General features: G+C 33.8%; 1 protein-coding gene across 1 annotated transcript in view; it reads right to left on the bottom strand.

Annotated features, from left to right (window-relative positions):
* Nucleotides 1-14,484, bottom strand: part of LOC118751847 (probable serine/threonine-protein kinase DDB_G0282963) — a 32,111-nt gene extending 17,627 nt beyond the window's left edge. Inside the window, exon 1 of the mRNA XM_036486674.1 lies at nucleotides 13,716-14,484. Coding sequence (XP_036342567.1) covers nucleotides 13,716-14,484 — 769 coding nt within the window. The remainder of the gene's footprint in view (nucleotides 1-13,715) is intronic.
* Nucleotides 14,485-17,050: the final 2,566 nt, after the last annotated feature.

The following is a 17,050-nucleotide window of genomic DNA, read 5'->3' as shown; positions in this document are numbered from 1 at the left end:
TCTGGCAGAAATGAATTTTTGAAAACTATGAATAATAAATATTACTAGTTTAAAGCAAATAATATTTTTCCTGTTATTTAAAGTCTTGAAATTTTATTTGTAAATATTTATATGTTTCATTTGGTAAATCTTATATCTATCTATATATATACATATATTATATATCTATCTATATATTATCTGTTATAATCGCACAAAACCATTGCGCAATATCGGGCTTGTGTCGGTCGTTTGTACTAAATTGCACAGTTATTGTGCTAAAATAAAAATCATTTAGATATTGTGCTCATGCTTGTGTTATTGTACAATAATTTGTGTTGCGTATAGCGACAACTGCGCAATTTTTAGTATAATTTTTATTTTGGTATCCAATAATGGCTGTAAAATAATGATAAGAGCGTAGTAAAAAATACAAATTGTTAAAATATAATTTTTTTTTCCACAATACTGACTTGTGCAAGTCTCGGGTTGCGCAATCATTTTGTATGGTTTAGGGCCCTATAAGTTTTTTTTCGTTATGCAAATAAGCATTCAGATTCTCTGTTTTAGTTAAAGCAAATAATATAATTTTTTTTTATAACTTTGGATTTAATTATAATATTTTATTTAAATATTATTTAATCTTCAAATAAAAGTTTTAAAAATAACAGTTGTTTGCTTTGGATGCTTTTTGTTAGTTTTTCTGCTTGGCAACTGATACTTTTTTTTCAAGCTCGCGGCAACGCCGATGACGCTGCGTCATATGGAATCGTGCCCTCGCCTTGCATTTGTATATGCACATACATACATATATATACAACTGCTACGCTTTGCAAAATTCGTAAAAGTACACACCAATAGTACATGAAAATGCACTAGCTTATAGTTCCAGCGGTATTTGCATTATCCGCTTAGTGTGTGGAAAATGTGTAATTTTCAAGATGACAACAATCAAACCAAAGCATACTTGACTTGCACACGCAACTACGGCTGCATTCACTAAGCTGACCCCATTTTAATTGTATGTATTCGCATAGAAAAACGTAGTAAAAACATGAACTTTAACGGTGGCAGTTGTGAGTTGTGTGAGCCACGGAAAGGATTTAGGCTTACACAAAGGCGTAATAACGGTGCACTTTTTTTAATACAAACGAGTACATACAAAAGTACTAAAATATATACAGTTAGTACCCAGCAAGCATTTTCGGTCATGAAGATGTCTTTGGCAAGTTTCGTTTCTTACTTACATCGGTGTCCCTTTTGCATATACATTTTTCCTGGAAAAACTGTTGAGCCGATTTTTCGAAAAGGTCTTGTTTAGTAGATGATTAATGCAGCTTTTAGAAATTATGAGACCGCCCCAAATTCGAAGAAACATAACTTTTTTTCCTATTTCATTGTTGCAATATTTCTGTATTAGGTGGACCTAAATATCCAGAACTTCGGGAGAAATTGCGGGCAACCTTCCTCTTTCTAACAAAAGAAATCAAAAAAAATACCACACTTAGAGCACACCTAATATCCCCCAGTCTGAAGAGACATAGATGTCCCATTGGTCGTCAACGTTAAAAAATCAATGACATATTCGAATTTTGCAGAGGAATTGGTTGACTAGGAACAAAAATAATTTTTTTTTATTACTTTTTGGCTTATAAAGTTTCGAACATATTTTAAAGCAAAATTATTTTTTGCAAGACGCACAGAATGCGTTTGTTCGCTGGTTATTGCCTTGTTTTTAGCAAACCACACACCGTTTACGTCCTGTTTCACTTTTGCGCTTAGGCCCATCTGTCCCCGCTTTCAATGATGCTCTTTTGCTTTCGGTAAGAGAATCAATTCGTTGGGTAGCCAGCTGTGCCTTATTTGACATGGAGATTTTAAAAAAGGCGCAAGTCGAATCGGTTTATTTTTCATATACTGTAATATGTATTTTGAGTTTTTAATTTGAAGCAAATCGGACCATAAATGAAGTTTTTCGGAATAACTCCACTTCTGCTCCACCTACCGGAAAAACAAACAAAATGCGCACCTCCCCTTTGAAATGTCTTTCGAACAAAAGAATAATCATTCAGATCGATTGAGAAACATGGGAGCAGTAGGGAGGAATAGATTTGTATGGGATTTCGTTAGCGTATTAATATATAGATAATATTTTGTTGTTGCAAGTGTTGCATTGATCATCTTTTTAATGCTCAGCTGTAAAATTCGCTCTACCAGTTAATCTTTACATATAATTTCTTCTAAATACTGGCTGGGTATGAACATACTTATGGATTTTGCTTTGTGAGCTTAAAAACATACATAGATTCGCGCGTGTACGTATGTATGTATGCATTTATGTTAATTTGTCATTATGTACTTATTATAAGCAGCTTGTCGCAGGTCTCTCGATTTTACTTGCGCTTCTGGGCAAAAGCGAAAATGCACAATTCAACCTACATGAATACCTCCATACATATGTACATATATGTATATATTTATACATACGTATGTATGCACATGTGTCTGTTCTTATGTAAGTAAAAATTGTGCCTGCATATAAACATTTTATCCTTCTTGATTTTTGCGCTCGCAAATAAATATGTAGGTACATATATACATATTTTTAACCTGTTAAATATTAACCTACATGCGTTTGTAAATACATATGTATATATATGTAGACATGTTCACACATTTAAGTGCTTTCGAAATTTATTTGTGCAGCTAAGCGTGTAATCTGCTCTGGCAACTTATTTCTGCGTTTTACCTTAACTAACTGGAGCAGGCAACCATTGAGCTAATTTGTACAGCCGCATAGGTAAGTAAGTATGTACATACATATGTATGCATGTGTATAAGTATTTTGATATTGCTAGGAAAATAAATATTAACTCCCTCTGCTGTCGCATTAATAAAATTGTGTTCACATACATACATACATATGTATGGAAAAGTACATGCCCATTCGTTTGTTCGCACCGTCATGCCATTTATTTTTAAATATGCATAAGTAATTGCATTCGCAGACGCAATTTTTTTAACGACATATTACGGTCTATTTATTTATTTGGCAGATGGTTAATTAGTAAGAAGAATATTTTAAATACACTTTAAGCAATTATGTACATAGCGGAGAGGCGTTAACTTTTTTAATTTACACTTACCAGGTAAGGGTACGTATTTGGGGATGTTAATTTTTCGGCTTTTTCCGACCACGGGATTTTCGGGATAGCGTTGTCACAATCCCGGGATCCCGGGACTAGTCGCGGGATTTAGATATTCATTACTTTTCAACACCTTGAATCGAAAAAATTGCTTCTATATTGTTTGAGAAGCTCTCCTACCATGAAATAAATAATAATAAAGGGGTTTGAAACCGACTTTTTTGTTTAAAGTGGCGTATTTCTTTTTTGTCTCTGACCGTAGGATTTATTTTGAAGGACTTTGTTATTTTAAAGTTATGATTTATCCTAAAAATTGTTAAAAAAATTCAATGCAATGGATAACAAAAATATGGGTAACAAATGCAATAGGGAATTTCTTTAGAACTTAAAAAATTTAAATTTTGTGGATTCACAAGGACTGATAGGTAATTTTTAAGCCATCAGAGTTAGAAGAACGAAACTCGAGGAAGTTGTCGAGTTTATAGAAGGCCTTAACATATAACTTTTTCAAAAACAAATATTGCGAAATTTCAAGGATAATATTTTAAAATGACATTTTCAGTATTTACCAGCCCTTTTGCACCTGAAACTTTTATCAGCTTAAATTCTAAAAGTTTTCCTCATTAATTTTATACCCATACTTCTTCTCTAAGCACATTTCGCTGAATTTTTTAAATCATTTTTAAATTACTGACGTCAGAGTGAAAAACTAAAAACGGAATTTTACTATATTTGGCCCATGGTTTCGCGCATAAAAAATATGGCAACCCAAACCAGTTGCAAAAACGCTTACATCGCCGTTGTGGCAAAAATTGGAGATTTATGCATAAAAATCGTTATTAAAACAACAAATTTGTAAAATAATAGCTAGAGAAAATACTGCCTATCAAGGCAATGCCTTCAAAGGATAAACCATATATTCGCTCTCCTGTAAAATTTGAGTGCTGTAAGATAGGCGGTTTTGCAATTGGTCGATGGGCAGTTTTGCAAAAACATCGACGATATGTATATAGGTTATGAGACCAAATAGATATATAACGTAAGTTTCACTTCTCCCGTGTGGTCTAGGTGCGCTTACTTTTTTAAATATACATACAGATGTAGGTACATAATTAGTTCTATCACCAAGATTTATCGCTGCAATAAATACAAATCAAATGTGATGTTTGTTTTTGCGACTAAATTGGATATAATCCAAACTTTTGTTAACAGTTTTTGCAAATTTAAATGTAAAATTTTCCAAGACTCCGATACACAAATTTTAACGTCTTTTTGTTTGCGGTCGTAGTAAAAAAAAACATCACGATCAAATAAAATTTTGCAAAACATCTAGATTTACTTGTTCAAAGTTCGAAAACATATTTCACCAAGTCGCTACGTGTTTGGCGAGTTTGCCAAAGTTGTAAATTTTCGTAAAAACGTACAGGCTGTTGAAGATACTTGTATGTAAATAATTCATGCATACATGTGTACATATGCAGGGTGGTGCAGATCTTTGACAGCAATTATTTGTTAATGTTGTTTCTTATTTTTTTCTTTCAGACGATTTTTTTCTTTCAGACGATTGACACTGCGAGCTTTGGCAAAGTTAATCATGGAACGATACTCAGTTGAAGAACGCGTAAAAGTGATCTTAATGTTAATGTAGATTAAAAAAACAAAAGAACTAACTATCATGAGCGATGGAGCACACTTTCACCTAAACGGATAAGTTAACAAACAAAACTGCAAAAAAAAAAACTATGCATCCATAACAAGTCGTTGTTTGGTGTGGTTTTTGGCTTAGCGAAATCATCGGGCCATACCGCTTCGAAAATGTTGCCGGTAACGCTGTTACTTTGAAAGGTGAACGTTTTCTTAGACAATATGTAATTTCAACAGATCGGTGCCACTTGCCCCACTGCGCATGAAACTGTGGATCTATTGCGAACATTTGTGGTCTTATTGGCTCACCCTATATTTATTTATTTGTATTACAAGAAATGCGTATTACACATATAATAAAGTTTATACAGATGTATAAGAACAGAAATACCATACCAAAATTATTCGTCTAAACTAACTTTGCACATTTTGGCAGTGCCTTGGACCAAAAACGTGTTTTCCTATTGTTTCGGACAAATTAATACAACAACTTGATAGCAACATAACATTGTGTACAAGAATAGATGCACGCATAGATACAATATGTATGCAATTATATATACATTTGGATATGTAGAAATGTAGATATGTACATGGACATGTACATGTATGTATATAAAGTTTTATTATTTAGCAGTAAGTTGGGCATACTTCAACGTATGTATGTAGAGTGGTGGGCTGCTATATGCTCTTTATTAAGACTTATTGTTATTGTTTTCATTGTTACTGAAAATGACATTTCTTAGACTGCTATTGTGTTAGTATTTTAAAAGTTGCAAAGTTTTAAGCCAAAAATTAAAAAATAAGTTAACGTATGTATGTACATGAGGTTGGTCTAATTTTTTTTTTCCAGATACCTACCAGAACTTAAGCATATTGAAAACAAAGATACTCGAGTATTTTAATTCGGCGCTTTGAAGTTTTGCATAATATTTCATATCGACAACTCTCGCCACACAGTATAAATTGAAAATTGCTCAAGAACGCTCTAGTTAAAAATTTGTTTGAAAAATGCTTTATCTCAGAATTTGGTTGAAGAACTCCCTATCTATAGAACATCAAATTCTTTAACCACCAAACTAAAATTTTCTTGAACCTCTTTCTTGTGATGCATGTTCGATTAACTTATTCTTTAAATTCTAGCCCAATTGAAATTTTTAAACAGGTGAAAACCCTACAAGTTGTTTAGAGATGAGTAGTTTCAAAACCATCCGATTGATATTGTTGTGATTAATTCAAATTATTAAATAGTTTGAATTTAGCCTTCTTAAACCTTTTACATGCATATGTGTTTCAATTACCTAATTGCTATAATTAAAGTGGAATTTGATTTTGCAAACAGGTGGCAACCCTACATGTACTTGTAAAAACAAGGCCTTTTAAAAACCATTTGTATTGTCATAATTAATTTGACTTATTAAATAACTTTATTTAGGTTTAGTGTTAAAATAGGTGGCAACTCTCTTCAAAATATTCTCAAACCACAACTTCTTTCGTCTGACATCCATATTGTGATACACATTCCACTTACCAAATTTTCATAACCCGAGTAAATTTGGACTTTTTAAAAAGATGAGAAATAAAACCATTTCAAAACCATTTCGAGTGATACCGATAATGTAATAATTCCGTAAATTCAGGTTGAATTTGATTTTTTTAAAAAGGTGGCAGCCCTCCATTTGCATGTATTGATTTTATATGTATACCAAGTTAGAGTACTTTACCACAAATACTTCCGGAGGTATGTAGTATAAGAAATTCCGTTTATATGGAAGGTGATACGTCCTCTCGTCTAGTCGAAATAGAAGCTACCCTATGTAACAAACAAGCAAACTCACCTTCGTATATATAATACTAGTGAAGACCAGCATATACCCGGCGTTCTTCACCGCGCCTTAAAAGTATTTTCGTGTTGTTTGATACCCGTATTGTAATATTTCATTTATTTTACCAATTTAATTAAAAAAATTTACAAATAGGTGGCAAACCTCCTCAAAAATATTTTCGGCAGTAAACTTTCCTAAACCTCTTCAGTTTGATACCTATATTGCAAAATATTTTTTTTTGGTTTTCAATTATATTAAATTTAAAATTTTCAAACATGTGGCAACCTTCAACAATAATATTTTCGGCTGTAAGCCTTCCTAAACCTCATTCGTTTGATAGACATATCGCAATACTTACTTTATCTTATCAATTCACTTAAACTACAAATTTTCAAATAGGTGGCAACTCTCTAACTTTTTTCTTTCTATATTTTAAGTAAGATCTCTAGCAACACACTAGTGAAAACTGGATTCAATTTCAATCATTAGTTTTAGAGTGATGCGCGTACAAACATACAGACAGACAGACAAATCTCCTTAAAATTTTTGATTTGGCTTCTATTGCTCTAATAGCGAGTATCGATCCAGCCATTCGTGAGATAGAGCCAAAAACCGTTACCAAGGGCTTGGAAAACTGCGTTAACAGGATGTGCTAATGTGAAGCCAGCTTAGGCAGCTAAACGAATGAAATCGAGTTTCATAAATAATAGGAAGGTTTGCTCTTTCGATAATATATTATACTGAAGTTTTACTGTTAGTTGTTTTGTTTTTTAATTTTTAAAAAGAAACCATTATATGGAAAATTTCCAAGCTACGGCTGGTGGGTGACAGCATGAAAATTCCAAAAAGTAGAGTTAATTTTTGGACCACCCTAATTTACACATACATATGCGGTTGTTTGAAAATTTTTCCGAAAACACACACACACACACAACTAGTTGCTCAAGTAATTATTCACATTCTCACACCCCCGAAAATGAATATTTATTATTCTGCATCTCCGCTGTTGTATTTTTTGAGTTTAATTTCAATAATTAAATGCCATCGCTAATGGCAAAAGTTCGCGCGAAAAGTAAGCCTCCGCGTTTCGATTTAGATGACTTTGCAACCAATGTCAACCTCCAAGGGGGGCAACGAAATTTTAGTACATACGCTCACACATACATGTATGTGTATTCACATACATACATATCTACCCATATCTGCTCAACGAATCCGCATCGTTGCAACGCAACACAAAATCCAATATGGAAAAATTAAATTTTATTAGAGAAGTTGAAAGATATTACGCAAATTTAATGTGCTCGAAAGTTTTCGCATTAAGTTTTATTTCCCTTTAAGCTGTAACCTAAAGAACTGCAATTTTAAAACTAAAATTAACAACAAGAATTTGGCTCATGCGTGTGCGTAGATACAAACTGTGTACATGTGTATGCACGTATGCTCATAAAAGCAGCAGTAATGATGATGGATTTACATATTTTGAATTAAAGTAGTAATTAACGCGTCGCAAGACATACTTATACACCTGCATAGGTACATAGCTATGTCGATGTAACTTGCATGAAAATGAGTCTATTCCGGTATGACCCCGGTTTCAGTTGTAAGAAATATACGACAAATACATATCCCTGTTTATCTCTGGAAACCTCTGAGTCCTTTTACTCGTGCTTATCGTACTTTGTAGGAATTTACTGTACCTTTTTATATGTTACCAATCGGATCGTTTTAAAATAAACATCGCTAGTTTCGACTCGGACCCGCTTGCTTGTCCAGGAGTATCGCTCTAATCTGAAGTCATTACATTTTATGCAGGATAATAACTCATACATAGCATAGCCCTGAAAGCACTTAAACAACTGTGGTGGAGTCCAATAAAGCACGCCATTCGTTTTTTGCTCACTGTCTAACGAAGTTAAAACGGCCAAGTGAAGCCAAGTCCTTTTCCACATTGTCTTCTTCTTTGCCTGCTACCACCACGTACAAAGTAAAGAGGTACCCGATGATGTTGATATTTTACAAACCATATGAATATACTGGTTACTCGTAACTGTATCTAGACCAATTTATGTGAGCTATTACAAAACTCAACACCAAATATCCTCCACATCACATCTTGCTTTGCAGCTTTACTTACCAGGGCGTATGAGTAACAACAATGTCTACTTTCAATTTAAACATTTAGTACGGCCATAGAATAGAGGGTGGCGACGAAAACTTACGCACAGGTTTTTTTTTAATAAATTTGCATTTTCCAGCAGTTTAAACCTTGTGAGATAAGTACATGTGGCACGCAAGTCTTTTTAAGGTGTATTTTTTCTTAAACTTTGTATAAAAAAAAAAATTAAAAAAAGGAAAGTTTGTATAGGGTTGGTCGAATAAATGGCCGCTCTAGTCACCAGCTCCGAATTTATTTGATTTCTGAGTCTTAGAACTTATGGTGGACAAAAGGGAGAGTATAAAGGAAGGAGGAAATCAGCCTATGGTTACAGAAGATATGGAATAAATTAACCGACGAAAACTTGCGTGCCGCTTTCGCTTTTCTCTCTAAGAGTTTACCGCTTGTAAACCCAGAGAGAGGGAAAAAATTTAAAAACTAATTAATAAAATGTAATTAAAATCTGTAGAAAATTAAAAATAAAGTACTTTTTTAGCAAAATATATAAAGAACCCTTTTATTTAAAAAAAAAAAACATGGCCTACAGTTATTTGGTGCTACCCTGTACATTTCAAGTCGCTGTAACTTTTATTTATTTATGTATTTAATGTTACGACCCTAAGGTAAAAAAGGTATGGATTACTACAGTATTTCATTTTATTAAAAGTGCAATGTAGGCCAAATGGAAAGCCTCTAGCATGTGCTCTTCAATTGCTCAATTTATTATTCCTTTAGATTCAGAGCTTGAATAATTATGTAATTCTCAAATATGTAAACTCAAATGTAGCTATAAGAAAGCGTACTGTTTGTAAGCAAGGTTAAATAAAATGAATTATGCCGAAAAAAATTATAGCCCTGTTTTTTGTTAAACCAAAAAATATTTAGAGGTCGTTCAAAACGTTCAAAGTTTTCCACGTTATATGGGGAAAAAACAAGTTTTCATGGGAATTAAAATCTATATTTTTTAAACGGAAAACTTTGCTTCTCTTTATGAGACTGCCAATAATAATACTCAGTTGATTATTTTACCATTTTTAAATACAAGCGATTTTTTATGGGTCCCCCATTGAATTTTTTGAGGGTTTAGGGGTCCTATAAGAAATAGTTAGTAATAGAAAATGGTTAAATAAATAATTGGGTACTATTACTGAAAATATCAAAAAGATAAATAAAGTTTTCCGATCAAGAAATGTGCGTTTTCAAGAATTTTTTACCGTTTCTACGAAAACTCGTTTTTTCCCCATATAAAATACATGGAAAACTTTGAGTGTTTTGAGCGACTCTAAATTATTATATTATTATTATTATATAATAGATTGCCGTTTACATATATGTTAGTGTTTGGCCGAGCTTCTTCTCCGATTTGTGGCGTGCGCCTTGATGTTGTCACACAAAGCGGAGGGACCTACAGTTTTACGCCGACTCCGAACAGCGATTGTATTTTGATGAGAAACTGTTTTTCATGGCAGATTCGACTCGGTGGTTTGCCATTGCCTGCCGAGGGGCAACCACTATTAGAAAAAAGCATTCTTTATTTTTTTATTTTTTTGAAGTTGCGTTGAACAGGGCTTGAACGTAGGCCCTGCCGCCCGCATATGCATATATCGCAATAAAAACAGCATTTCAATAAAAAACATAACATTTTTTTAATCAACCCCTTCGGTGTTGGTGCCAAGCTAGTATCATTCCTGTCTTTAATGCTTGACCAATATTCATTTTATAATTTTTTTAAGAAGTTCAAAAATACTCCTTCATAAATACGTTACGTTAAAGCTGTTTTTGATCTTTAATAATTGATTTAATTACAAATTTTGATTAGTTAAAAAACCGAGAGTGAGCAGAAAGCGTATTCGAAAATAAGTGGCTTTCTGAAACGACCCTTTCGTTTTGTTGAAATACTATTTTCCGTCAAAAAGGCACCAAATGGTGTTAATTATGGCGCTGTGAATTTAAAGTGTGCGCACAAATAAAGCACAGAAAAAATGGAATCAAAGCAAGCCAACATTTCGCCAATGCACCGGTGTACATAATTCGGTTACGGCCAACATTTGTTCCATTGTATGTAGCTCAAGGTCGCAGATGTTTGCACTTTGAGTGTTTCCCTTTTTTTCTGTGTCGAACCGCTGAAGTTTGCTTGCCATTTGTTTGGTACTTTCACGTTTCATCTAAGTTATTGCCGAAATATTTGTACATACACACATGCATACTATATCCACTAGCTTAGGGTGAAAAGTTGCTAAATCCACTTTTTGTGAAAACTCATATTTCGATACTATAAACGTAAAGAATTCAGGTACCTGTTACATTTTTTTTTCTATTTATATTCATTGAAAGGCAAATTTGTTACGTCCAAAATAGGCACAGAGAATTCGATAAGACTAAAATGATCCCAAATGTCTTAATTAACATCGAATCCTTCTGACTCGAATGGAATTTTGCTTTGCTTTGAGCACGCAAAATTTTGTATTCAAAGTTTTTCCTCTCCTGTAAATTTTGTAAAAATTGACTTAGCAAATCTTCACTCTAACGTAGCTATGTATATATAAATTGCAGGTAAATATGTATGTATGTATGTGTGTGCGTCTTTGCAATACATTTTTTGTTTATTGATTAAAACTGTCATGGAAAAATTCACTATGAATGAAATGTTCTACAACTAAGTTATACATGCCAATCAATTCCTTTTTTCACCAAGACTCGTATTTAAAAATAAATTTTTATTTGCAATTTTTATTCAGAATTAAAAAACAAATAATTATTTTTGATTTTTTATTATGTCTTTGATAAGAGTTATTGAAGACTTTTATTTATAAAAGTCAACAATTTAGATCCGTCAGTGACTTTTACTTTCAAAAGTCATTAATATAAATCACTCACCGACTTTTATTTTTAAATAATTCGTATAAAATTCATTAACATTTTTCGCAGTTAAGAAGGCTTTGGGAAATAAAAGTTACCTACGAGACTTTTATAAGCATAATTTGAAAAATAAAGGTGAGTGACTGCTTTTTATTCATGACTTTTACAAAAAAAAAGCCGTTGATAACTGTTACGTAAGACATATAATTTAAAAATCAAAAATAACTGTTTTATTAGATAAAAACCAAATATAATTGTTATTGTGGATTTATAAAATAAAAGTCAGAGATAACGGTTATTTAAGGAGTAATTAAATAAAAGTTAAAAAATAATTGTTAAAGAACGATTTTTTAATAAAAGTTTTAACAGTTACGGTCCCTGTTCGTATCATTTGATGCCATTGCGAATGTCGAAGGAAATGAGTAAAATGATGCGAATCATTCGAACGAATGCGAATGCAACATCCCCGATGTATACTAATACTAATATTTTCTTAACCCGTTTTGTGATGAAAGCTTGATAAAACTGTCCTCCTACACTGACAAAAAAAAATAGCAAAATCAATCAGAAACATAGTTGCTCTTACCATAAACTTCAACAAAAGTGCTTTATATTGATACATATTCAATTCAGTTACGCGCAAATTAAAATGAAGCGATCGTTTTGAAAAAGCATCCATGAAGTAAATAATCAAGATAAAAAAATATGTATTTGATTTGCATATTTCCTGCAATGCAATTCGAACCTTGACCCCCTGGAAATCAACAAATTGGGGCAAGCATGTAAATGCACTTTCAAACCCAGTGGGAAAAGGTTATGTCGGGGAATGCAAAAAGTAATGGAAAGCCCCTATAACCTAAGCACGAAAAGATGCAAGAATTTCTCCACAGCGATGTCATGCGAAAGTATTGTGTCGCATGTCGATTTACGAAACTATAAATATAATCTACAAATAGAATAAAAATCAAAAGAAAAAATGATAGCCTTCCGTGCCATAGTTTTTGAACCCGTGAACACGGCAGTCGAACACGCATCCATTCGGCTACAGCAGCTGTTACGTGCAGAGATAACGTGAAAAAAAATATACTTGAGTTAATTTTCCAACTTGTTGTTTTGTTTGTGGCTTCAAAACTACACATTATCCGTTCGCTTACATCGAGTCTTTTTGTTCAACCGTAGTTGTTAATCTTTTCTTGAGAAAAAGGTAATGCATTCCCATTTTCCCACTGGCTATGTACACTTACATATACATGGACATTCGAATACCTGCGTGCTAAATTTTGATAGACAATATTTTTTTTAAATATGCACATTTTTAAAATATACAGTATACATTTTTACTATGCATTATTTCCCTCAGTGTAGCATGAGGTTGGGCACTTCTAGCTGCTGTATTCATCCGCCGTACATTTTTTTTGCAAAAAAGATTAGGACATTTTTAATAACGCCGATATATAGTCTTTAACCCCTAACCAATTTAGACAGGGGTCTTCCGTTATACGAAGAAATAGCCACGGAAGCTAAGCAACCTTAAAGATGGTTTTATGGTTGGATGTATGGATAATTTGCAAGCGAAGGTCAACATATTTGTATTCAAAAGGGTTTTTTTTTTCCTAATTTATATAGAACCAATGCTACTTCATTCACCTTCATGCTCAACTCAAGCTTTTACATTGAAAATAAAATTGTTCACCGTCTTACACATTTTAATTGAACGCAACTGTTTAACAAGATTTGTTAGGATTTCAAGGACTGTTAAAGAAAATTACACAAGAGTCTCAGCATACCTTCAAAGCACAATCCAAATCAATTGCTGGACATTGCGCCACACGATAATTAAAACTCAAACGTGCTTCATTTAGTTGAAACCAATAGTCGATTAGAGCAGCAACAAAGCGAACATAAATTGAACGCATCGACAGCAGCGCTTGATAAGCGCCATCGTTGCAAGAATCCACTCACACCAACACGCACACACGTACCCACAAGCACATGCACATACACACTTCCATATGAACATTTATAAGCTCAAATATCAAACAAAATTGCATTGAATTCCATTGGTCCATTTGCAATGCTAGCAAAAAGTATGACTTGACTTACCCATAACATTGCATTGTCGCTCTGGACTGCTCGTTTGCACGCTGGCAATGGGATGCGTTGTTGTATTTGTAGTCACCTCTAAGCCGGAGATGTTGCTAGCTGCTACCACTGCTGCTGCTGCTCCTGTGCCTGTCGTCTGTTGTGAATTACTGCTTGGTTGCGTAATTAAATCCGCCTTCTGCTGCTGTTGTTGCTCATCCGCCGTGGTGAGCAATATATCGATATTCACCACACTGCCATTGTATTCGCTGCTGTAGTCATTGTAGGAACTGCGAAAATATACGTTGTCAATTGTGCTATTGTTATTGTTTCTGCTGCTACTGTTGCTGCTGTTGCCCTTGTTGCCTCCCCTCTGTGGATTAGTACAATTCAATGTTTTGGTTGCTATGGTTGCATTATTATTTTGCGCCTCAGCGAGACTAAACAAATTTTTGCGACGTGCTGGTGTCGCACTGTCCTCCATGGAATTGTTATTTGTATCGCTGCTGCTGGTAGTATTGTGTTTGTTGTTGTTGTTGTTGTTGTTGTTCGTTTCGGTGGACGTGAGCCAACGATGGAAGGCGTCATCCTGATCTTCTTCGCTGCTTTCGCGATTAAACGCATCCTCTTGTTGGTGTTGCGCTGTTTTGTCCTGCAAAGAAAATTCAGAGAATTTGTTGAGTTGATGGCGAGGACTTTTGTATTTGCGCTTAATGCTAAGAGCAGAGGAAAGTTTTGTTAAAAGTTTTTGCACGCCGGCAAGTGGCGAGTTGATTGTACATTTATACATATAGACCTTAAGTGCTTTTAAACCCTTAGGTTAAATGAAAGAGAAGTCAGTGGAATTGTGGGGATTTTGCATAGGTTCTTTGGATGTTTTAATTTATTTGGCGCTTAGTGGAGTTTAATTTTAAATGGATTAAAGTGGAAATCAAATAAAATTGAGCTTGTAAGCCATTGAGGCATATCGGAGGTTTTGGTTAATTGTTTCCAGTTGAAATGGAATAGGAGTAGAATTTGGTGGCATAAAGAAAATGAAAAGTTATTATTTCCCTTGTTGGAATAAAAACTGTCGCTCAAAAATAAAATTATAAATTATTTGTATAATTTGTTGTTGTATTAATTGATTGATTACATTACATTCAGTTATCACATTTTAAATCAAAATTAAACAAATTAAAAATGAATTGTTAGCAATGATCCATAATTTTTCTTTATTTAAAGGATGTTTAAGAAAGGTAAACCTTACAGGGTTCGCAGAATTTTGCTTATTTTTAAATATATTCTGAAACCATTTCTTTTTTTATCACGTCCGTTTGGACCCGCTTTAAATAATTTTCATTACAAAAGTGTACCAAGCGCACGAAAATTGTTTGTCAGCCAAAGGACGGTGTTAAAGCTACACAAAGGCATTTTTTTTTAACAGCGACTTCCGTTTTTGTATGATTTATTTACGCCCGACATCATGGAAACACCCTCAAAGCCTAAATCTATTTTTGTTATTATTATTATTATTTATTAAATTGGTGCAACCTAAACAAGAGACACCGCGACCCAGAAGATGTTTTATATCCCTTTGATAAGCTCCTAACCGTGGTGGCCAAAGGCACTATCTTCTTCTTCTTATGCGGCGCTGTAATGACTTTGTCTAAAAAGAACATCATTGAAGAAAAATATCGTCAAATCTTATCAATTGTACTTAATCGGTGAATGTCAGAACTTGGAAATCTAACAGCAGCAGAGAAACCCATGTACGAGATGCGGTAACAAATCCGAGTGCAGTCTTGGGTTGAGGCAAAAAGAGAAGGAGCTTCCGTGGGGTCACGCCGACTTATTCGGTTAAAGGCTAACTGAAGTCAACAGCGTGAGTTCTCAAGTAGGTGCGAGGGCTTGTTTGGAACAAGCGACTAACTATATGTACGTGTACTTGGTTAAACAATGGGTTGTGCGCTAGGTTTGTGACCCGCAGCATAAAATAATTCAAGCCAACGAAAAAAAGGTAAATTTATGAAAATACAAAATTGCCTTCTATAATTGGCCTCCTAAACTTTGACGACCCTTACTTACTTAAGTAAAAGATCAGAAGGGAGCTTCCGAGAGCGCTATTAAATAAAAGATCTAAATCCCAGTTCGCGACGGCGACATGTGGCGAATAATATGGATTGCAAGCGCATAAAAATATAGCGACACTGACTAGGACATGCTTTAAGCTGGAATGATGTCACTCCAGTGAAAGATGCGCAAACTCTACACTCATGGGTAGACAACGAAAGCTAAGATAAAAAATAATATTTTTCCTAAAAAATTTAAAAAAATTTTATAAATGAGACTGAATTTATTGGCCAGAAATTTACATAATTCAGTACACGTTAATACTTTATTTGTGGTATTCTTCAACAAGATACTGCACCTTTAAATCGGGTAAACCTTGTATGAAAAACTATGTATGCTCAATGCGATCTCAACATTCTCCATATTTCTCCGCTCACAAGTACACTAAATGATGAAAAAGCGTGTAAAAAAATAAATTCAATATTCAATGAAGAAGAGTCAAATTGATTTTGAAATGATAGCAACAATTCAAGCGTGATTCTTATTTAGTAGAGAATGAAGTGACCAATAAAGTGCTTTGTAGAGTGAGTACATTGCCAACGAAGCGATTAAAGGTAAGCATATACCTGAGTGAAGAATATTTTGTGAATGTGTTTGTATTTGTATGGCACACATAGAAAATTATTCGCATTCATACCATGTATGTATGTACATTTATGAATATTGCTGAATTTTGTACTGCGTTCGTTACACGATATTTTTTTTATGAGTACCTAATAGATAGTTGATTGAATTGTTGTACAAAAATTGTTTTCGTTAAAGAACTATTGTGGACAGGACACACATAAGAGAAATTCAACGTACCATCTAAATTAATTGAAGCGAAATTGAAATTTACTTCCTGCATAACACTTTTAGGGACTTCATTTGTAGCATGATTTTTAAAGATTGAATTTTATATCTGTAACCAGATTAGTGAAAGGGTATTCTCATGCAGTATAAGAAAAGCAGGATTTTAGTGGCAATTGCAATGCACCTCGCGAAACTGGGCACCGGTTCAGATGATCTACATAAGTATGTCTACCCTTATTATATAAATAAATCCCAAAAAGAATAGGTCCGCCTGTACCGCGCTACGGAAGTAAAACTTCTCTTGATTCATTCATAATCTTGACAGTTAGCTGTTTCTATCTACATTACACAAGATTACATAACAATGCACTGGGATGAGCGATTTCCAGTTGATCAAATTGAGTCGAGTTGAGTTGAGTTGAGTTGAGTTGAGTTGAGTTGAGTTGAGTTGA

Source organism: Rhagoletis pomonella, unplaced genomic scaffold, assembly GCF_013731165.1.
Source record: "Rhagoletis pomonella isolate Grant_MI unplaced genomic scaffold, Rhpom_1.0 Rhpom_scaffold_01040, whole genome shotgun sequence".
Taxonomy (NCBI): Eukaryota; Metazoa; Arthropoda; class Insecta; order Diptera; family Tephritidae; genus Rhagoletis; species Rhagoletis pomonella.
This window is presented reverse-complemented; position numbering and strand designations above follow the sequence as displayed.